At 39.1% G+C, this 24934-nt stretch overlaps 1 protein-coding gene across 1 annotated transcript; it reads right to left on the bottom strand.

The window, feature by feature from the left end:
- On the bottom strand, positions 1–23293 carry NAF1 (nuclear assembly factor 1 ribonucleoprotein). The gene is made up of 8 exons (XM_076336582.1): positions 22878–23293; positions 20292–20430; positions 17056–17149; positions 13262–13344; positions 12048–12208; positions 8188–8239; positions 3370–3475; positions 1–749 (listed from the first exon to the last, which is right to left on the bottom strand). Exons 1-8 carry the CDS (start codon positions 23264–23266, stop codon positions 337–339), a joined length of 1437 nt encoding a protein of 478 aa, XP_076192697.1. The 5' UTR covers positions 23267–23293; the 3' UTR covers positions 1–336.
- Positions 23294–24934: the final 1641 nt, after the last annotated feature.

Here is a 24934-nt window from a genome sequence, read left to right as displayed (position 1 = left end):
TTACATAAACTCTTAAGTTTATTACAAAATAGATTTCCACCAGTACATACCAGTCTCCAAAAGGTTTTTATTTATCATCCCAAACTAGTAGATATTATAAAAATAAACCATTATTTAATATTCCGTTACTTTTATCATAGTTTTCTTTGTTTGAAACAGGAAACATATATAGAAAAAAAGAATAGTTTTCTATGGATGTCCCACAAAGCATCAAACTCTGCATTTGTTCTATTGTGGCAGAAAAATGAAGCATCTCCAAAATAAGGGAATACAGTCTTGGCAGCCTGTTCTTCCTCCCTTTGAACTGCAATGCTCTGTATGCGCATTTACAGAAACTTAATAAGGCCTGAACTGAGAAGGATGGCTATCTGGAGGAGGTGGAGGAGGCGGCGGTGGCAAAAATGTGTATGATGAGTTGTACATGTTTGGGCCTGTCCAAATCATATTCAGATTTGAAGGTGGAAGGTGGAATTGATGCATCTCATTAACAGAAGCAAAAACTGGAGGAGGAAAGGGATACTGTTGCATCATTGGATTTTCTTTACTATGAGGTTGTGGAAACACTGGAGATTCCTGATGTATTCTGTTGTCTGAAGAGTATAGCTGTGGTGGTCTTACTTGTGGTCTCAAAAAACCTGGAGGGCCTGATGGAGGAGGAAATGGATCCCTGGAGAACGCTCTGCCACGGTATCCCCTTGGATAACTTGAAGCAGGCTGTTGCATTGACTGATGAAGTCCTTTATTCTCATCTTAGAAAAAAAATAAAACAAGAAAAACCACACAGTTTTAATATTATTTTGGAAAGATTCACAAATCTTTCAAGCTGAAGTCAAGGAAATTTGAAGAGTAAGCTTATCAACAAACAATACTGGCAAATAATACATAAACAACAAAATAATACTGGCAAGTCTACTGTTTAGCAATGCATTGTGATTTATTAGAGTAATATAGAAAGAATGATCCTGAGGGTTGCAAATTCAGTCCTTAAAGAAATTTCCCTTTCTTCCCCTCCAGACGTTTTCATTTGTATTAATGAATCACAGCAACACTCAAACTGTGAGTATTTTGGAAGCTTTGGTTTAAAACAAGATTTAAAAAAAACACATTTTGAAACTGAAGATAAATCAACACTGCATTACACTAAAGTGGTATGCAGCTTTCAGACCTGAGTTGGTATTACAGCACAGACACAGGACACAAGAAATTTTTCAAACTCAAATTAATCAAATTAACTTACTCTATCAGAAAAAAGGCAGGCTGTACCTTTAGCCAATTAGCTTTCAGCATTCATCTTTCAAAGATGACTTTTTCCCTGTACAGGTCACTGTAAGCATATATTTAAGGTTCATAACAAATGTACTGCCACTTTATATAAATACCATAAGAGTATTAGTGGGATAAGTGCTATAAAATTGAGAGCACCAAAATATTAAAAAAGTTCCAAAGAGCTGCTAAGATACTCAAAAGGCTGTAGAATTTAAACTGAAACACGATCTCTAAAGGATTTTAGGGCTAGAAGCAGAAAGGTATTTAGGGACATAATACCGCATAAAATCACTGAATTTTAAGAACCTATGTGGACCTAATCCTTGGCACTAGACTACACAGAAACATTTTCACCTTTGAAAAGCTAAGTCTGGAAAGGCAGTCGGATACCAAAATTCCTACTTATTTTCATGGCGGACTAGGACTTAGACTCCTTTGGTGCATGCAGTCCTCTCAGAAGCACTGAAGTGAAAGTACTTCAGTGAATATTTTTGTTCTTTCTTCTCCTATCAAAGACTATAACAATGAGCCAATTTTAATATATTCAGAGTTTTATGAAGATGCAACCAAGCAGAACTCCAGCTGACACTGAGTTTGTGCCTCAGTTTGCCAGATATCCCTGTTGTTGAATTCCACAGCCAAACTAAATTGCACACAATGTCAATTTATACCATGTTATTTACAGAAAAACACAGCAAATCATAACCCATACTCCCTTGACAGATTGAGACAGTTCCTCCCGTTGTGTTCTCAGTTATGGAACACAGTTCAGTAACAGCCTCAGCAAGCCCTAGGCAAAGGCAGTTCTGCAATAAGCTGGCAAAATAAGGATATGGTGGAAAACATGCCGTATGCTAGATAAGCAGAAACCAGGAGAGAAAATAACCTCAGCAACGAAGGGAAAGTATAGCACGATTCAGATCCTTCCCTTAAGGGAGAACTGTCAAAACCATAGGGGAAAAGCCAGTCTAAAAAACAGATCACAGCTTTATTTAAAGGGTACAAGGGAGGGATGTACTGTACGCAGAGTAAAACGGTTAACAGGACAGTTACTGACTTCCCAGATCAAGAGAAAAGAGGTTCAGTGGGGCACAATGTCTAGCAGCTTTACAAAGGAAGAGCAGCAAACTCACAGGAGTCAGTCCAAGAAAATCAATGAGGGGGAAGCACTGTGCTACAGACAGTTGAAGCAACCTGATATGTAAGCACTAGAAGAGGAAGAGGGGAGGGGATGAGTCAGTAGTATTTAAAGAGAGTGGTACAAAAAGCATGCAACAGAAGCAGACCAGTGAGAACCGAAAAAGAGGGATGCAATTTAAATTATTCAACCAAAATGGCAACCAAAAAGCAAAAAGTTTTTTCAGTAGAGAGGTATCAGAGTAGACAGAAAGGAAAATTTGGTTATTGCAAACAGAGCACACGTGCAAGCGTACACCTGGAACAGATCTGTCAGGAGAAAGGAAGGTGAAGAAGGTTATGTATATTATGAAAAACTATACATAGTTTATTAAACTACTATAGGTTTGTTTATCTAATGACTGTGTTAGGTAAACAGAGAGGGTCTCAGTGGGCTACACAAGTAACAGTTATTTTAAAGGAGTATTTATGTGCCGTGGGTGAGGAAGAGCTTTATTTTCAGATAGAGGAATAAATTCCCCATCTAAGACTTGTGTCTTCTCCCTGATTGTCAAAAAAATGGGTTTCCAAAAATTGCACATGGCCTTCCTCTATCTTCTCCCTGCACTCAAAGGCTTAAGCTGAACTTGGACCCCAATAACCCCTGCAATAAGCAAGCTCTAAACTCCAAAAGGTGGCATCTGTTCTATATCCTCACCATGTGTCAGCCGACACTGTCGTTAAGAGCCTTTGAATCTGACAACTGTCCTGCTCCTATACTACTTCCTTTCCACAGTTTAATGGAAAAAACCCTTCATTTTCCTTTTTAAAAAATTAAGGAGCATAGCCACAAATTCACAGATATAACTTTGAAAAGCACAGAAATACTGATTAACTGTATGAATGCTCAATCATTAAGATAGATATCATTGTGTATTTCAAACTCAGTTTAACAGATAAAAGCATTCCCCCATAGCATTCACTCACTCGATGCATTTGTTTCTGATTTGAGTTTCTTCCTTCCTTGACTTTGAGGCTTCTTTTTCTTCTGTTTTGCCTCTCTCTCTTTTTCATCATCACTGAAATCCAAGGCCTGGTTAAAAAAAGAAAGGAGAACAAAGCCATATAAAGACTGCACAGAGAACTTCAGTTCTAGCAATAAATCATTATTTAGAAAACAATCCATCCTGCAGTCAGCTTCGAAGAATATTAAAGCTGCACTTTCCTATTTTGCATTCAAGGAGCCATCGTGCGTTCAGCTGGCTTCTCAACACAAATCAAAAACTTAACACGCCACAAATTTCTCGTAAGACAACTACACAATACTCACTTATTCCTTCTAATTTTCCTAAAACCAGCATCATTCAAGTACTGAACACAAATTTTTGATTGCCTAGATATTAGTAAGAAAAAACTGGGAATCTCTGAGGGAGCTGGCTAGTTATTGCCAAGAAAAAGCTTTCGAAGGGCAAACTGCAGACTTGGTGAATTAAAATATGGATTTTAAAAATAAGTTAAAATTAATTTGGCAGCTAATACTTAACTCAGCACAGTTAAACTACATTAAAAAAATATCTAGTCTGAAATTGTCACTGAATAGGAATTTTCTGTAGTATATTTAATAACACTGTTCCCATTAAACTTGCAATAACAATGTTATTCCAAAGGAATTTTCAGCTTTGAAGACCGTTGGTATTTACAACAGATTCAATGTCGCTGCAACATTGTGTTCCTGTTACACAAGGTTTTGCTACCTTTCAAATCCTAGCTTACATTTAGAATGAGGAAAAGTTATTAGTGACAGGAAAGAAATCTGTCAGCATAATTAGTTCCCTGAAAAACAGCTCGCTCATATGACTTAAGAGGGTCTGTTCCCATCCTCCCCTTCCCAATTCTGAAAGGAAGGGGTTTGCTGCTTACTGATGTATCTCTAATAGTATATACAGAGCACGGATCTCAAAAACACTGCACTAAAACAGTGCTAAAAAAGCCACGTAGAAGTTAATTCTGAATACAACTATTTCCTCTTCTACATACTGGATTATATTCTTACTCGAAAAAAAGCCACAAGATGATATATATCATGAAGTAAAATCTTTCACTAATTCCTGCTTTTTCTAAGGACTTCAATACGCCATTCTCCAGTAGAGCAGAAATAACAAACAAAAGGTACCTTCTGTTGCTAGCTCATTTCCATGTAACATACCATAAAAGCTGCCTCACAGAGAAATCAGTTATCTGCTCCTGCTAGCCTTGCAGCATACAGATCATACTTTGTCATCCTATGACCCCAAAGACAAGGCCGAGAGAGATTGTATTACTGAGTCTACAGTTAAGCTGGACTAATCACAAGCCTGTCAGAAAAGGAACACTTACCATATACCTTAAAGTAGCAAGCATAAAAGGCCTAACATGGATTAATTTAATGTTCATACAAAAATAAAGCTTCACAGTATCACAAAAAGAACTGACTCCAGCAATTGCACACAGTTTACCGTGGGAGCTGGCCAGAAAAATTACAGAATCAGCTGCCAGCTGAGGGCTCTAAAAGAGTCTGGCTGTAAGAGACAATTTCAAGCATCAGTAGCATAAAATTTAATCTGCACCCTTGTCAACAGCTATTACCTTCACAGCAAAAACTACTTTCTATCAGCTCATCAACTGTCACAGTTTGGATATCTTAGTGTAAACTCTAACTGCTAGAATTATCCAAATATTATTCTAATTAAGGATTACAAGATGTTAGATGTGGTACTTTCTCCAAAACAGAGCACACAGACATATCACAAAGTCAGAACAGCCACGGAAAGACAGTTGTCATAAAAAGCAATCGAGTTTGCCCAACTTTGCCATCACTGATTTCGTTCAAGCTTCCTTCCTTCCTATAGTGAAGTACAGTAAACCTAAAGTCCTTCCTGTACTTTCAGATTCTAACCTGAAGGTAACAGTATCATAACTAAAATTAAGAAAAATAATTAAAAAAATAAATACCAACTTTGGAAAAAGTAATCAATCTGTATCTGCAGAAGACTTGACTGCTTGACTGTATTTAGCCAAATTTTAAAGTTACTTAGGTTCCTACAAATTCAAATTACACATTTACAAGCTTATCTCCTGAACAGCTTTAAAAATATGACTATGAAACAAAAAAAAGCTCACCATTAGCCAATAAGCACATTTTGTATCATCATCACTAGAAAACTGTTTGACGAAAGAAAGCTAAGACTATCCAAAAGTTTCTAAGTATACAGTCTTTCAAAGCTCTGTTGATCACATACCTACAGTCTAATTCTGTGCAATACTTCTAATTCTCAAATGATGATTCTCTGTGAGATGATGTCTCCCCGAGAAAGGAAGGCAATTTACAGTCAGAACTGACAGACAAGCATTCTTTGAGAGAAGTCAGCACTGCTCAGCTCAGTTCCATTTGTGGGAAGAAAAAAAAAAAAGTATTTCAAAATGCATCATCCTCACTATAGTGGAAAAAGCAACATTCTGGGTTGACAGACTGATACATTATTACAGGACTTATCTTCAAGCATAGAAAAGCCCATGTCACAACATCTCTCCTTCAAGCCAGAACAACTGGCCTGGGATAAGAACTGTGAATGCAAAAATTGATACTGTCCCTCACAGCATCCTTCTGGACAAGTTGTCCAAGTGTGTGATGAGCGGGTTCATGGTGCATTGGGTGAAGAACTGGCTGAATGGGCAGAGCTCAAAGGGTTGTAGTGAATGGGACTACACCTGGCTGGTGACTGGTCACCAGCAGTGTTCCTCAGAGTTCAATTCTAGGGCCAGTTCTGTTTAATATATTTATCAACGATCTAGATGAAGGATTTGAATGCACCATTAGCAAGTTTGCTGCTGATACCAAACTGGGAGGTGCTGTTGGCTCTCTTGAGGGACAAGAGGCTTTGCAGAGGGATCTAGATAGATTGGAGCACTGGGCTATGATTAATGGGATGGAATTTAACAAGTCCAAATGCTGGATCCTGCACCTAGGATGGAGTAACACCGGGCACAAGTATGAATTGGGAGAGGAGTGGCTGGAGAGCAGCCCTGCAGAAAGGGATCTGGGGGTGCTGGTCGACAGGAGGCTCAATACGAGTCAGCAGTGTGCCCTGGCAGCCAAGAGGGCAAACCGCATCCTGGGGTGCATCAAACACGGTATAACCAGCTGGTCAAAAGAGGTGATCATCCTGTGTATTTAGCGTTGGTGCAGCCTCACCTCGAGTACTGTGTGCAGTTCTGGGCCCCACAATTTAAGAAGGATGAGAAGGTCCCTGAATGCGTCCAGACGAGGGCAACAAAGCTGGTGAAAGGGCTGGAAGGCATGTCCTTTGAGGAGCAGCTAAGGACTTTGGGCTTGTCTAGTTTGGAGAAAAGGAGGCTGAGGGGCGACCTCATCGCTCTCTACAGCTTCCCGAAGAGGGGAAGTGGAGAGGGAGGTGCTGATGTCTTCTCCCTGGGATCCAGTGATAGGACGCGTGGGAATAGTTCAAAGGTGTGCCAGGGGAGGTTTAGACTGGACATTCGGAAGCATTTCTTTACCAAGAGAGTGGTCAAACACTGGAACAGACTCCCTCAAGAGGTGGTCAATGCCCCAAGCCTGCCAGTGTTTAAAAGGCATTTGGACAATGCCCTTAACAACATGCTTTAGCTTTTGGTCAGCCCTGAATTGGTCAGGCAGTTGGACTAAATGATCATCGTAGGTCCCTTCCAACTTAAATAGTCTATTCTATTCTAAAAATTGGTTAGAACACTAAAAAAAAAAACCAACCCACAAAACACACCTTTCCTACTTAATTATAGAGTAAGAAGCACATACTACATAGCTTAGAACTATGCCAACTGTGCAAGCTTCTGGAAGATTCGAAACAAGCAGATAGAGAGATGTCTTTAGGATACTATGGTAGACACAAGGCTTCTAGGAATTTCAGCTATTTTGGACAAGATAGGCTTAAAGTAGAAATTGCAAGGAAACATGACTCAAGTGTTGAGCTAGAAAACAAATCTCATGGAAACACCTCAATAAAACTATCAGCCTTGCAATTCTTATTGAAGAAGAGAATAGTCATGAAAAGTACAGTTGGAGTGGAGTTAAGGAGCACTGGACAGGAAGCCTGGATGTCACCAAAGAAATCTTTACAGATCCTACAGTAGATGATGTCAATGGTCATGAGGAGCTCTCACTTCTACATGATCCTGTATGACTGCCTTTGTATGGAAGACGCTCACCTCCTCTCATGAAACTAGTGTTTTATAATAGCAAACAGTAGGGAAATCTTACTAAGAAACCATTCAAAGGATGCAACAGAGGAGGTGTCAAGTTAATCTAACAGAGCAGGCAGCTTAAACACCCAAGTAGTACCGTTTGCAGAGTACTTGCAGGCCTTTAAAGACAAACAACTGCTTGTGGCAAGGTAAAAGAGAAAGCTGCAGTGAAAGAACTGCAAGGACAAAAATTCCCTAGCAGAAGAAAAACTATTAGGCAAGGTAAAAGCACTGCTACTCAAAGTTGAACGTTCAGGTTACCAAACATGTTCTTGAAGGACTAGAGGAACTGAAGATAAAGATATACATTTTCCCAATTACAAAAAGCAAGTAGAAAAAGACAGCTAGTACTCTCTATACACTGTGAGGCCTCTCCAAGAAAAGCATGACCTTCTTTTCAATGAAGAGAGGTACATACAACTCTTGTCTGCATAAAAAATAAGCTTGCTAATTAGTTACTCTGCACAGAAATTCTTCTACATATATCTTGTGTAATCAAAAACAATAAACCAAAAAACCTATAGTTACTTCAGGTGGTGGTTCTTGGTCATTCTTCCAAGATGCATCTGAACCTTTTTCCCTAAAAGAAAAAAAAATGAAACAACAAATTAGACAATCAAGATGAAGGAAGATGGTGTAAGGAGGCTATAAAACATCTCTTGTTTGAGTCACGTAGTAGCAACATATTCCAGGTTAGAAATAATTTGCAAGAACTGTACTGTAGCAAATAGGGTAACACTTTCTTCAAGATATCAGATCCCACACCAGGAGTTGCCTGTTTTAAAAGATGCATTTGTTTTTTAATGTTGTTTCTAAGTAAATAGTATGTATGTGTCAATTTAGAACTTCACTACATATGTCACTTGAAAAATCTTCCTACTTTGAGTGAAGACTGAACATTTCACACAGCTAATATTAAGCTTTGATCAATATTCTCTCAACACATCCTTTTGAACCTAAATTGCTTTGAAACTTGAGGTAGTTCACTGCAACTTTCTTATGCTGACTAACTGCTGACTACAGTCATAAGCTTTCTTCTTCTTCTGGTTTCAAGATACGTATCTCCAGTTAAAAAGGACAACGAACTAGGTTAGTAGGACACAGGCTTTAAGTATATCTATGGCAAAGTGAATTCGGAACCAAAAAAACCTATAAGCTTGGCTTACAATTCTGTTAATACAGTGTTAGCTAATTAGGTTTCATCTTCTATTTGGTTGTAAATATAAAATTAAAAAGCAAGGTAAAAGACATTTAAGGAAGCAAAAACTCAATCGTCTTGCCTGACAAGCACCAAAATTAATTTGAAATGGTGTCATTTATTTCACCCACCACTTTAAGAACTTCACTAAAAATCAAGTCATTTCTTTGATTAGCAACAAATTTGTGGAACAAATTTAAATTATGCTGTTAAAGTCTGTGGAGGGTTTTTCTACACTGCTTGCAAATTTAATATATTTTGGTCTGAAATGTCAAGACACAATCCTTATCTATGCAGACAAACTATATAAAATAATGCAATACTGAAAATTCTTACTTGGAAAATGGAACCATATAGTTAAAAACACCAACATGTTCAGTGTGAAAAGTCTTCAATCAGTGCTCTAATAACCAAGGGGTTTTTTATGTATTCACCAAGTCAGCAACAATCAAGCAGCAATAGCTACATCAAAGCACATAACCATCGGCTCTAAGTAGCCTGGACTTAAGAGGCCCTTAGTCAAAGGCTGCTCATGAGAACGCTGGCAAGTCATCTGGAGGTACTTTGTGCCTCAACCCCTAACCATAAAACTGAAGCTCAATCTCTACATATCACTAGAAAACCATAAAGACGCCGCCTTTGTGAGTATTAGCAAATCATATTAGCATGCAAGCCATTTTAAAGTTCAATTAGAAGAAAATGTTATAGGGAGGAAAGGAAGATAAGGGCTCTATATGAGTAATTTCTTGGCTGCAGAAAACTCTCTACCTATGCAATAATGAAAAGTAACACTTTTTTTTATTATGATCCAGCTTCTTTGTTTCTTCCTCTCATCTTGTTATTTTGGGGCAATACATGCCTGCCAGAAATACCAGCGCACGCAAGAAGCTCCAAGGCCTGTGGTCATTAGGCAATATGAAGTACTACTGACTGCAAAATTTAAAGTTTAAGTTCTTCAGGCAGCTTATCTCACTCTCCCAAGGCAGCCTTCCCCATTTCAGCAAAACACAAAACACTCTTCATGCTCTGAGATACCTAATAATCTTCTGCAAAGAACAAGATAGTAATTCTTTGATTTCTGAACTCAGATACTGTAAGATCTCAAAGTCTAACAAAAGGTGACTCAGAAGAATCATGAAAATACATGAGCTTCTTTACAATTACTTTGTTTCAGGCAATACAACATAAATCTATTTTTAGCAACAAATTATTTTGCGTTCAAGAAGTTTTACACTACACTTTCATTTATTTTCCTATAAAGTGTAAGGCTTATTCATAGCACTGCAACTTTGTACAATACAAGCAGATTGCATGCCAGATTTCAAAAGAAGCTTCAAACTTAAGGTTTCTTTCAGATCTTAATCCTGATTCCTTTCCCTTTCAAAGTACCATCACAGTGTTGAGTAACAGTTCTAAAACTTTAAGCCTATAATACTCCACAAGCTGGTCTGCACACAGTCAAACTAACAAAGAGCAGAAAATAAAAATCATCGGTCAAATTTACAATCTGCTAAGGTCCAAAAGCCTTCTTGTGAAGCACTGACCGAAACTCAACTTTTCTACTATCCATGCCACCTTGGTTTCTTTATACAGATATTACAGCACAAATCAGAAATCAAAATTCTTTATCCTTTTTCAGTGATACCTACTTTGTGAAAAGGCAGCTTCAACAAATAGTACCAATTGCCTCACAAAAGCTTAAGAACCTTTAGTGACAAAACTTGGAAATAAAATACTGTTTCAGTGAAATGTAACTTAAGTCACATTATGCAGAAATTATGGTTTACGTTAGGTTACACAGGTGTTCACACTGCTCATTTTAATGCAGGGCAAGAAACAATGTCTGATGCACTGTTCAGCTGCACTGATAAGTCATAAAAGTGTGAAACATCTTACCTAGTGTTCAATTTTGTACCATATATGATAGTAAGGTACTACCAAAAGACAAATAGTTCCCAAAGCATGTAACAAATTAAAACATGAGTCTCACATCTCAGATGCTGAGTACAGCATACAGTTATTGATGTAGCAAGCAGATGATTAAAGTCTGTGCAGTTACTGTGCTAAACAACAAAGTTTAATGGCACAAATCAAAGACCAGCTGGTATCAAAATGCTGCAGAAAAACAAACAAGCAGCAGAATGAGAAAGTGATCTATTTTGGTCTTCACTGAAAGGAAGAATATGCTTGTTGCTTCCACAGAAATGTGAAAGGAAGGAAAAAAAGACTCCTGCAGGCCTAGCCACATGCATGACTAAAGAAAAAAATTATTCTCTATGAATACTGGCAGAGTTGCAATTAACGCAGACACCAATATTATTGGCTATAGTCAGAAAAAATATGCAAGTCAGATGAGAACTAATCCTAATAAACAGAGACTAAGTCACTTGTATGACAAAGCACTTTAACCTACAGTTATTTCAGACAATTATCCATCAATAATTAGAACACTAATATCTTGCATTTATTATGCTTTATTTCTTATTCTGTATCTTTTGAGTACGCTTCCTTTTAAATGGCAACAAGTCCTATTCACACATGCTACTTTCCTCAGGCAGACTGGGATACACAAATACTATTGAGAAGTTTCTGAACATCATACCACATTGCCACTCAAATCCCTCCCCTCTCCCAAATTTACAGCAGGTAATTTTCATATAGAATTGTTATTCTCCAACTGTACAATAGATTTATTGATAATTAAATTTCAGTTCTGGCCTTGTAACATGAAATAAAAATAACTTGTTCAGAATTCAAACAAGTTTACTATAAGTTATGAAACTAAACAAGAATCTGCAGAACAACAAATTCCGGGAAGTTCAGCTTGCAAAACCCATGCATGTGTATGTGTGAGAGGGTGTGGGGGAGGGAAGGATTAATGAATTTTTTTCTGGTTATGATATTTTAGGTAACACTGCAACATGAAAAGAAAGCAAGCTTAATATTGAGTAAGAAGCTACTAAACTTTAGTAATTATAACACTTCAGAAGCTTGTAGTTTACAGCTACTCTGTACTGTTCTGAAAGGCAAAACAGTACACACCTGTTATTACAACGCAGTTAATATCTGAAAAAAGAAAAGTTTTAGTGTCAAGTTTAGTCATACAGCATCTCACTCAAGACTAAACTTTAATCCAGGACTTTTAGCTAAAAATACATTATAACCAGATTAGAAAAGAAGTCAGACTTACTGTTTTAGTTTCTCTGCAAATATATACTGGGTGAAGTCCTCCAGTGATGGAGCAAAATACATGCTATCTTGCACATTAATACCTTTTGCTTTGATATGCTCAGAGCTGTTAAATCTTAACACATAAAAGGGATGTAAAACAGGACCAAATATCTCAAATATCTGAAACAAACAAAATTAAAATGTTTAAATACACCACCAAGAGTAGATAGCTAACTTCATTGTAGACAACTGTGAAGTTTTAAAATGCTTTATATTTAAGTTTGACATATTTTCAAAGTGCAGCATGAAATAAAGTTACTTTCATGCTTTAGTTTTATTACCACATTGTGTTTGACAGCATATTTCGCCAGCTACTGTTTAAGTCGTAATGTGGAAAAGTTCTCACATGTTGATGTTGCCTTCACCCACCCAACTGCACTGCTTTCACTGACTGCTTCCTCTACTTTAGTAGTCTTTCCTTTTGTCAAATCTCTATTCCTTCTCTCTCCATTATGCTTTCAAATCTCTTACACCTGGAAAAACCTCCTGATCGTTTATTCCTCAAAGTTCATCTTTACAAGACACCTTTACGTCAGTTCCCCTGTCTGCTCCCAAATTCCATGGAGAGCAGAGAATTCTGAGATGTTGTACAGAACAACTGCAATTTCAGGCTGTGTTTTTTGTTTCGCTCACATCTAGCATTCAAAGATATTGTAAGTAGTAACCGCTCTAGATGGTTTTCTTTCCCCAGAAAACATACACAATTCAATGCAACACCCCTCTCAGCAAACATTCTTCATTATACTTCCATAGAGCACACTCTGGCCTTAAACTGAAACAGCAGAGCGTAGATATGTAAACATTCCCCATTTTTCCTGAAACTTGATTCTAATTTCTCCAATCTTTGCCCCCAACTCCTGGCAATAAAAGAGCACAGCCTGTTATTCAAGACATCATACATCTGAAAGCAACCTCTCCCTCTCCACAAGCACTCTGATAAAATAGCAGAAACTCACCACACATTGTAATTCTGTAAGGATGCAATGAATTCCAGGTTAGCAATTCTTGAGATTAAAAAAGTAGACGACTATAGCAAGAGTCAAAAGCATAAAGAAAAACTACATGTCAAGGAAACTATCTTTCATTTAGTCAACTTCAACACTACTTGTTGGAACATAAAAGAATAGTTTGAATTTATATTAGAATAACAGCTTTTTATGCTTTAACACACACCTTTCCTGCTGCTTGCCGATCTTCTTTAAAAATTATGCTTTCCTCATTTACTGGAGGTAGGCCTCTCAGTGATTCAATTATTACTAAAACGGAAAAAAAAAAATTAGAACTTTACGTTTTAACAGCAGTATGCAGAGAAACTTAAACTACTCCATTATTTGTCTACTAAATTCATAGAGCTTCACCTGAAAAATCTTGCACACGCCCAAAACTACTCACAATTGTGCACCTCTTCTCCAGTGATATATGAGTGGTAACATTTACACTTGTTTACAGAATTATTGTTCTCTGGGGTGGAGAAATAAAGGAGACCGGATGATAGGTACAAAAGAGAAGTCTCAAGATATGTATGTATGAGGTACCCATTGCATTTACCCGGGATGTTTCTTAATTAAATGCACAGCAGCAATAACCTGGTTTTTTGAGTGCAGATATATTCTGCCTTCTTAGTATTCCGAATGAAATTCTCCTCGGAAAAAAGAATGGAGATGGCTATTCATCACAGCTTCCCCTAGTAAGTCATAAGAATCAGACCAGAACACAAAAGATGTCTGGCAGTCCAGTCACAGTAGCAACTGGTGGTGTCATTTATGTATGCAGACACACAATTTGAAATACATTTCTGCAATTTAATATCATATAATAGTCTTATACTCCATTTGGGCCTAAATCCATGATTAATGATGGTATGAGTGGTCAGAGCAAGCAAGTCATTCTAGTAGCTCAAAAAATGAAATCTTAACACTTAGTAGACTTAAACACTTATTAATGGACACAGAAGCATGTTCTTCCTCCATTAAATACATAATTTGATATACAGGCAACTTCATTTTTAGGTTTTCCAGATTCAGAGACATAAAGAGCTTATTCTTTACTGAAATCTTTAGAGTAGTTCACTCTCTTCTTTCGTAGTAGTTCACATTTGTTGCTTTAGTCTGCAGAAATACCGGGTCTTCCTTTACATTCAACAGGAATTACATATAAAGCTGCCAATACAGAGGCTTAGCAGCATTACACTCAAAAATTCTGATTCTGAAGGTAATCTTTTCTACCTCTAAAACAACAGAACGCTCAATTAAGCGTCCTCAATGCTTCTCCATCATCAAATAAAGTCACTCAAGCACTTAGTGTCACTCAGACTCCAACAAAAACTAACAAGATTATCACTGCTAAACTCACATAACAGGACTTAAAGCAATAAACATCTCATCAAGCTAAGACTCCAGCTTTGCTACTATTTCAATCTGCAAACAGCTTGTGACATGCCAAACAAGCCTGTGACAATGCTACAGGCTTAATAGTTCACTGAATTTCAAGAGAATTAGGGAAATCAGTTTATTTTGTGCCTACCTATAAGATAAAATATACAGTGAAAGAACCCCATGTGTTGCTTAACCCTCATGAGAAATATACCTTAACCAAAAAAAACCCCACCAACAAAAACCCAAACCAAAACACAACAAAAAACCACACACCAGAAACTCTCAAGAGAATGCTCTCAACTTGATTGATCATGCATAGCCCCCAGTCCTCCAGTAGGCTAAGGAAAATATTCTGAAAACAGTAAGTCATGCCAGTCCCATGAAACCCAAGAGAAACATTATCACCTACAGCCTATTTGACTTATAGCTGCCGCTACCCCAACCCACCCAAAATCCTCAGCTTCTACTCTTCCAGGGCCCATAGTGCAGTCCCAGGGCAGGTTTCTCATATATACCAAAGCTGTTTTCTTTCCAGGGTACAACCCACACAGTTAATTTTTCTTAAGTACTTTGAAGCAAAACACAGCAAAAGTTCTATTAAATTCTGATACAGTGAGCCGAAGTTGAAGTTCACAGAAAGTACTGTCATCTTGCTTTGTGTGAAGCAAGCATGAACCTATACTGTTCTAGCCTTAAATTCACCACATAGTATGAAATAGCCAACTTACAGGTATCACACGCTGCAGACTGATAAACTTGGAAGCTTGCTACAGAGAACAGCAGAGATTTCTGATACATCAAAGGGACAGAAAGCATTCAGGATACCGATTGTTGTGCCAAAATAATATTTGTGATTTCCAAATGAGACCTCAACTCCCCTCGCACTTGATACAAACCTGGTATACACAGGTATCAATTTAGTTCAAAAATCAAAAACCAACCCACATTAGCTGGCAGAGTCCCTACTATGGCCACAAATCTATTGAAATTGAGGCCACTCAGACACCTGTTTCCAGAAGAACTGAAAAGAAAGGAAAACATGTAGAAAGAGGAAGTCATAAAGCAAGGTAGTAAAAGCAGAAAAATAACAGATATCTTGGGGGTTTATTCCATTCTTACTGCTTTATTTCATGTATGATTATTAGTCTGTTTTCTAGCTTTCACCAACAAATCTAAATTCAACAATTCATATTTCAGTTACATAAAGAATACAGACTCAAGAATTCACCTATCAGTAAACTGACAGGATTTGAAGATGTTATACACTCCAAGGAGGATTAGAAATTAAGGACAGTTTTCAAGACTGAAGTCTTTAAAGTCAGCTTTGTTTAAACATTCACATACTAGATGAAAAGTAAGAATAATTGCAAACTATGATTCAACCATTTCTTTTAACTTATTTTCGAACTATCACTTCAGCTGAAAACAGCCTTCTTGAAGTCCCTGTTATTATCAATAAGCAAGAAAGGGCAAAGTAGAACAAGAGGACAATGACCAGATTACTACCTCCCACACTCTCAAGCCAGCTTCCTGCACATGAATGAAATTAAATCTAACTCCAAACAAACACCCAACAACAAAAATACTGTAAAGGAACTGCCTGTATTACCCGGAGTTTTTACAATAAAAGAAAATTTAATAGCAAAGGCTATTTGCTTTTATTCTTTTGTACCCCATTCAACATAAATACTTTAACTTCAAAATTGAACTTAACTTTTAATTTTCGTAAGTAAATTGCTCTGAAAGCAGTTAAAGCAGAGTCTAACACTTGAAATAAGCTTAAATACAAACATACTATGAATATTTTATTAATACCAGCTTGAGCAAAACTTTGATTTCACACATCAAAAACTGAGGTCCCAGGTAGGTCTGAAAAGATCCCTAAATGCATATTGCCTGCAGTTAAGCTTACATCCATTGTACGTCTCAATCCCATTAAGCTTACCCTCCAGCACCTATGTATCATGTTAGTCATGCTGTCCTACGACTGCTGACACTGGCAGCTTGTATTTGGTCAAGGTGCCGGAAGTGGGATGAATTAAAAGAAAAAAAAAAGAACGAACATACATAATACACCAATTACTCAAGCACTGCTACACTGGCTAAAGAAATGTCTTTTTCCTGTCCTCATATATTAACAAGCAAGCACTTGGAACTGCACGGTACTGCATCTGTGCTTTCACTTACACACCTCCTGTATCTTCAGAGATAATTCAAATATAGCATGTACAACTGGAAGACTTCTTAAAATACTGCAAATGTTCAATCTTATTGTTGCCAGAATTTATAATATAAAGATCATAATACACAGTGAAAAAAGTCTTTTTAATGAAAAAATTAGAACATGAAAGTCACACAGAAACACACGCGTAATAGTCATAGTATCTTAGATCTTTAGAAGATGTAAGCCAACTAAAAGGGAATTCAACACAAATATCATTGGGTAGTCTGAGTTCTCATTCAGCAACCCACTACCCCCTGCAATAGCATGCTGCAGTACTGACACTTTGAAGGAACAGTTAAGTACACAATTAATGCAGAGATATACAGAAATTATTTTAATTAAAAACAAAGCAAACATATCTTGCCTACCTAGCTGCTCGATGATGCTGGAAACTGTCCCAAAGAGCTTCAGTTCAACATCATCAGGCAGAATTACTGATAAGTCTTCAACAGGAGGCAGTTCCTGAAAATATCAAGTCAATGTTCAGAATATAATCTCATCACACTACGACATTCATCACTTTGTTACTGCTTAAATTTGCCAATCAGAAAAACCTCCTAGCATTTTGAAGATTTAATAAAAAAATCTAGTTTGATTTGCCTCTTTCAGAATAATTCTAAATGAACTTATCTTGGGAGAACGTCACTTTTGAAGACACCTTTTCTATTGAGATGCTACTCTATATACTTCCACTGCATCTGAAGTAGAAGCCAGTTTTATTCAACTGGAGAAAACCAACAACTGATAGACATTCTGTTCATTTTTTTGAACTTTAATGTTAGATAAATTCAGTTCAATGTACAACACAATAATTAGGTAATCAGTAATCAAAAAATCAGACAACCTGTAACCACATTCAATGCATGACAGAAGAAAAATGTGCATAGCAAGAGATAAAACAGTATGAAATACACCAGATATGTATCATCTGATTCGACAAAATGGTATCTGTCCATTTATGCCATAACCCAGACCGTTATAGAAGATGTAAAAGTCACAACAACCTATACAAAGAAAATTATTTTTAGCTAGAAGTTGTATTTGGTACAAGAGGATAATCCTACAGAACACTTTGGAAAAAAGCACCAAACTTCAGATGTACAAATGAGTACTGCACAAAGAATATTCAAATTAAACTTTTTCCTCAAATGTAAGCATCAAAATCTGCTATCAAAGGCTGATTAACACTGAACTCATCATCTACCTCCAATTTATTCATAAACTAGGATTTCTATGTATATACTAAACTGCTGTGATTTCAATATGGACTATATGGAATACAAGGTACGGGCAACTAGCGTAAGGATTATCTTCAAATTCAACATCTCCTGAATTTGGAGGCAGAGTCCAAATCTTAGCACTGAACTGCACTTTTAAAGGCCATCAACAGAAATAAAATCCCTCTCCAATAGAAGAATCTTACCCCGTCTTACCAAAACTTCACCTGATAATCTTCACTCTTAACAAGTGCTTGGCAAAGGCTTCTAGAGCAACTCAAAGACCAAACAGAGGCCAAGACTTTCCCAGATCATATAACGTAACATTAAAGCCAAGACATGAATTCAGATAGAAACACCACACCCTTCTACAGGACAGTAAGTTTTCCAACATTAAACCAGCTTCACTGCCAAGACTTAACAGAGTCATGGATGCCAGAGCAAGTCAAAGGCCAAAGACCAGAAGGAAGAAAGCTACGATTTTGATCATAAATCTCAAATTGGTAAACTGTACCATCTGTCATACTATATACGGTATCTGCCAATCCTACACTTCAAAGCAGGAGGTTTTAAAACAGTTCCACTAACACTCCTTAATACGTGCACATTTTTTCCCCTAAGCATATATTCCAGTTAAATACTTTCTTTAATCTTTTACTTCATCTTTGACGCATGCTTTAGCAAGTTAGCTACTATTGGGGACTTTTGGGTAAAAGAGTAATCACGTGTCATTTTTAACAGATACATTTTAATTTTCAAATTGTATTGTCTCAAATTTACATAAGACAATCTACAACATTTTTATATAGACTAATTCTATTACTGTAGAATGGCTTAGTAGAAGATACAGTAAATAATGTAGTTGCTAGAACTTCAGTTCTTATTAACTATCACCAGCAAAAAGCTATAGCTTTGCTGAACCAATGAAATTAATCAGGCCAGTACTTAAAAGGAAGACAATGTTTTGTAAACACTTGGACTTGAAGCTAGTAAGCTAATGAGACAAAAGAGCAGATCAAAAATGCATTTTCAGACCAACGTGAATTTAAATAAATAGTTGAGATAAAAGCTAAATAAAACCTGGTCAGTACATCTATTTGAGCAAGGATTTTTGTTCAAAAGTCCAGTGCTGTAAAAAAAAATGTTGTCATAGAAGCACTTATAATGGTTCTACTATTAATCACACTTCAAAACGAGGTGCATGTAAGCAGGAATTGCTCTGATGTTTTACTCCTTCAAAACACAACGTTATGTGTGTTTCTCTATTTTTGATTAATTTCAGGGTTAAAAGAATAACCTAAGAGCTTTTCTTTACTCCAAGTGTCTCTAGAGCAACACCCTCCCATCTCCTGTTGTCCCTACTACTAACGCGTGTCAACGCCTCAGCCTTTCTACAGTCATTAGCACTTCATTACAAACTCTTACAGAGCACTGAAGCAAAGGCAAATGTATCCAAATGTATCTGCTCTTCAGAGGTTTTTTTTCCTCTACCTTTCTAATAATTTCTTGTACCCTTCACCGGATTTGTTTCTCATTCCAGAAAGCATTTTTTATGAAGGGGAGAGATCTACAGAACAACAGATAAACATATACTGTTAATGTAAATTGACATTACAGTGTTATATTATCCTTTTATTTGTAATCCATTACAAATGATGCATAGCTAATCATCCGTTAGCAGATTATTACTAAAACTCATTCCTTTAAACCTCTTAATTTTGAGATAATGAGGAATAATGGCAGCAATACTTAATGAATATGGTATTTTTGAGAACCAAAAACAAATTAATATTTGATTAATTTGTTAGTTGCAACAAATTGATGCAAATTAAGGTTCTGACCTGCAATACATAAAGCAGTGCTATAACAAAAATTGCAGAATAAAACAAATACAAACCACGTCTATGACCACTCTAATAATTTTGCTTAAGTGAGTAGAGGCAATGCAATCTGAACTTCTGGGAGGCTTAATACAACATTTGAAATTTTCACCTCAAGGCTAAACATATTTGAAATATGTCTGCAAGACATATCAGACCTTCAAGTCTCTCACATAGAGAAAGGATGATGAAAGCCTGCAATATACAAACATAAAAAAAAAGTACTAAAATAACCAGAATTTTATCCAGAAATTTATTTGTTTTCATTAATTACAACTGTGATTTTATACAAATACGAACCTAAAATGAGCTGTGAACCTCACTTCAGTGTAGTCTTAATATACTGAAAAATAAGACATTTTAAGCTATTAACTGTGCTATACCTGAACTAGTGTAAAAACGTACATTCAATCACTAGGTATTGCAATGACTTAAAAATATATTAAGTTAAAATATTTTAAGTTGGGTTACCAGAAAAAGGTTTAAAAGATAACACCTTGTACTTACATCAATAGGCAACTCATCTTTTGTTTTAACACAGTAAGATCTGTTATCCTTCTCATTTGGATGATCGTCTTCATCAGATACTGTTGAAGGAGAACACGAAGAGGAAGATGTAGCTGATGAACTATCTGAATCCGTATCGCTGAATAAAACAAACATGGGAGTTAGAACATAGACTTCTACATTACAGATAAAAAGAGTGGCTAGATTATGCATTACTCAAATACCTTTGGTTACCAGATATGTTTTTCTTAAATGCATACATTTGTAAACAGAAGAGCAGCAATCTTTTCTGAACCTACAAGCCACTGGACAAGATCATAAAAAAATCTCAGAAGTACAGTAGCTTCAGCAGTTCAGAGCAAATGCTAACAACTACAATGGCTCATTTGGGTTCCCACTGTTTCACTGTTGAATGGTGCATGTGGCATGAGAGCAATCACCTCTTTAAGTTCACCTAGTCCAGTTTCTCCCACTGGCTACCCCATGCAGAAGTCCAGCACCAGCATAACTCCCTATGTCAGACATATGCGATAGTCACAGTTTGGGACCTACGCTTCATTGGTTTGCAAGTAAAATGAGACATTAGAGTCACAGGATGATCACTTCAATATAGTACCTGGATAAATACAGCCAAATTAAGACCATAATGTCTATGCACTATCCGCATAATTCCATTTTATGCACCACTTAAGTTCCCAGTATTGAACATCACTTGACGTAACTGAACACAAAAAAAATTTTCAAAGATAATACATTAAACTACCTTCTATAACTCACAGTCACTCTTCTTGTACGATCCCACCATTAGCATAAAGCTAAATGGAACTCAAGAAAATACTTACTCCAAGCAATGCTTCTTGCTCTATGAAGGTACAAAAAAAAAAACCTTAATTTTTGCAGATAAAAGGGATTAGTTTCATAATTCATGGCCTGTCTGAATTCCCCTAATATGTAATCACACAGATAAGTAATTTAATGTGTCTCACTGGCACATGCATAAGAGATGTTTATTGTCTTAGACTCAGTATTTCAAGTAAAGAGCACAGCAAGAAGCCAGTCCTTATTCATGTCAACATGTTCCTTTTAGCAAAAGTCTAAGTTCTTCAAGAGTTGGCGGAAGAAACAAACACGTGGAATAATTGATCCTGGTGACTGAAAAAACGCATTACAAACCTTACACAAAAATACACTGAGACAAGCAAACTTCTGTAAAATTGCGTCTGTCCTTTCTTACCCGATCTGGCCATTTAACAAAGCAGCATTTAGAAACAAAGTGATAAATAAAATACAAAAAACGCTCCCTTCTAGATTCTTTGGTATTACATTGTCTCCTTCACAAGCAAATGGATGGCTTTCAATTATCTGTTGCTGCGTTTTTTTCTTCCAACAAATCCTGATAGAAAGACAGCAAGTAAGAGCACCTTTCCAAATAAACCTTTTGAGAAAGCCAAATATGGACTTCTTGGAACAAAATCAACATAGCAGAAAGACAAAAATCAGTCAGACTACCAGAGACCAATCAGTGGAGGGAGGGGAAAAAAAAAAAAAAAAGAAAGAAAAAAGTTTTGAGATACACATAGACAGCTAAGTTAAAGCTATCAAAATTTCATCTTTAATATTCATCTGAACATCAGCGCGACGGATTTTGGAAGCAAAAAAGACTACAGGTGAAGCCCCTGCCACAGGTCAGGAATTCCACTCTCCATCACTTCATGATGTTCTAGGAAAACTTTGAACCAAGCAAAGTATTTCCAAAGTCAAGCTTTAACAACATTGACTGTTAATGAAGCTCAGTATCTTCTTTTTAAGAGGAGATCCTTAGATTTCATTTCAGCCTCCGCTAGTCAGAAGGGGCACATACCCATCTTGCTGCAATGGCCCAAAAAAGAAAACACAAAACTCACTGAAACTGACAAAGCGTGCAGGCCTCCAAGACTGAAACAGAGCCCACATCTAACCAAAGTTACCTTTCACCAACTATACTGAACACCAAAGCACAGATGCATGTAGAAGATGGAACCTTTTATAAAAAACATACAGGTTGAGAACGAGTGTTTCCACCGAGATGCCAACATTAGAGCACGAGTTAAGGTCGGTAGACTCTTTACCTTGAATCCTACCATCAGGTTTTTTCAGCAGTAACACGGCAGGCGTCTTGTCACAAGTGATGTAGGAGCACTCTGTGAGGACCGTGCCAAACAAGACATTCAAACGGTCATGGTGGCCCAACCAACCATGACGCTCTACAGGCCACCACCACCAAACTCATGTTTTCATTAAATCCTACGCCCTTACAGTCATTGCTTTGGAGGCTTATTAATTCAACAATAAAACTCCTAGTGAAATATAACTGAAAATGCCACCTTTAATGGGAAAGGGAAAGCTACAGAAGCTGAAACACTGGGGCGGGGGGAAGGGAGCGGGACCCGGGACACCCCGCTGGCAGAGCGCCGAGCCATAGGACCGGCGGCCCGCGCCGCGGGCCCACACGCGCCGCCGCCTGAAAGGCCTCAGAGGGGAAGGCGCGACCCGCCGAGAGCGACGCGCCCTCCTCGCCCCGCGGCCCAGCCCCGGGGCTAAGCCCACCTGTCCGAGTCCGACGAGGGGGCGGCGGCAGGACGCCCGCTGGGGCTCGCAGGCTGCGGCGAGCAGCGCGCTCCCTCGGCTGGGGGCGAGGGGGCCCGGCCTTCCCCACCGCCCTCCCGGGGGCTCGGAGCGTTCGGCGCCCCCTCCGTGCTCGCCGCCTGCCCTTCGCCCGGCGCCCGCTCCTCGCCCGGCGCCCGCTCCTCGCCCGGCGCCCCCTCCGTGCTCGCCGCCCGCTCCTCGCCCGGCGCCCCCTCCGGGCTCGCCGCCCGCTCCTCGCCCGGCGCCCCCTCCGTGCTCGCCGCCCGCTCCTCGCCCGGCGCCGGGCCGGCGGTGCCGGGCTCAAACGCCAGGCTCTCCATCTGCGCCACCACCTCCATCTGCGCCTCCATCTCGGCACTTAGCTGCACGCGCCCAGCCGCCCCACGCGGCCCGCGGCCCCGCCCCCAGCCGCACGCCACTTCCGGCTGCCCCGCCGCACTGGGGTCGTCTGGGCCCGGTGAGGGGCAGGGCGCATGCGTGGGCTACGGAGCGCGCCCCGGCAGGGGCGGGCCCTCCCGTGACGAGGCGTAGTGGGGCGGCGCGAGGAGCGGCGGTTGCGGGGAGGGGGGAGCCGCGCAGCTCGGCGGCTGCCCGCGGTCCGCCGAGGGCGGGAAGCAGGCGGGGCTTCGGGGGAGGCGAGAGGGGAGAGGCGAGAGGCGCCGGCTGCCGGCTGCCGGCACGGGGGCGGGAGTTGCCCGTTTGCATCTGGTTGGTCTGGGGCCTTTCCTAAAATGAGCCCTTCTGTTAAAACCTGGTGGAAGGTAGCAGTAATGAATTTTGTCGTGATGTTTAAAGCCTCGCTTACTTAAGTCTTAATGCTAAGTAAATTTTGTGGTTAATTTAAATGCAACACCGAAGTTCTGTTTTTATGAGGCTTGCCTGAAAGACAAAGCTAGAGGCCATTGCTACTCTTGCGGGGGACCTACTGGGACGGATGAGTTTTGGTGGTTTATAAATATGCTGACGAGACACAAAAGATTCATGTAATTAAAATTAAGAAAAGCTATATTATATCAAATTACTATAGTAACACCTAACCTTACTGTAGTAACCCTATAACAATACCTAGCTCTACAAAACCTAACCACATCCTTAAGATCACCAAACCATTCACCACAACATAAATGGCCGTTTATATCCTAGCTTCACCATAAATATCCACTGTTTTGGAGCTTGAGGGTTTTTTGGTGTCTGTCCAATGCCTCGCACGACCCTGTGGAGAAGCCTGTCGGTGTCTTAGTCTTTTCTCTTGTCATCCAGGTATCTGGCCGTGCATAGTGTCCTCTCCTGTAGGTGAGAACGGAGGAATTCCCCCTGCCCTTCCCCAACCTCTATGCGTTTGGGGACTTAAAGCTCTTCCCCATGACAGTAACTCAGGAGGCAAGAGACGTGTCTTCTGTTGAACACAACGTATCCATGGCAAAACCCAAAAGGTGTTTCAAAGACAAGCGCCGTCAGGAGGTCGCTGTGACTGTGAGCCTGCAGACAAGCCCCTTTAACCCAGACTCCAAACCGCAACCTGACAGCTGTGCTCCTGCGCCGACGCCATGTGTTCCCGACCACCGCAGAGCTTCGTCACGCTGTCCTTCGGACTGGCTTCCAAATCAAGAGCTAAGGCTGTCTTCACTTCCAGGCAACAGGGTGAGCGGCAGAGTGCGATAGAGGTCTGAGGAGGAACCCCGTAGACAAATACATGAAACAGTTACGTGTGATAATGCTGAGAGTGCCGAAGAGGACTGGGACCTGAATATCTGATGAGAGCAGAGGAGAGAACGATACGTTTTCCAAGTAATAAACTTCCCCTCCAGCTCTGACAGAACTGCATCCCCACAGCTCAAAGGGCACCCAAAACATTTCGTTCTTCTCCAGAATGTCCGGGCTACGCTGAAAAAACTCTCACAAGAGTGCTTCACGAGTACCCCACACAGGCTGAAGGGAGCATCTGACAGGCAGATGACGTCTTTCACCGCTAGTTCCATTCTCCGTTTGCAACGTGACACAGCAGTTGCAACCAGCAG

This window comes from Aptenodytes patagonicus, chromosome 4, assembly GCF_965638725.1.
Source record: "Aptenodytes patagonicus chromosome 4, bAptPat1.pri.cur, whole genome shotgun sequence".
NCBI lineage: Eukaryota > Metazoa > Chordata > Aves > Sphenisciformes > Spheniscidae > Aptenodytes > Aptenodytes patagonicus.
This window is presented reverse-complemented; position numbering and strand designations above follow the sequence as displayed.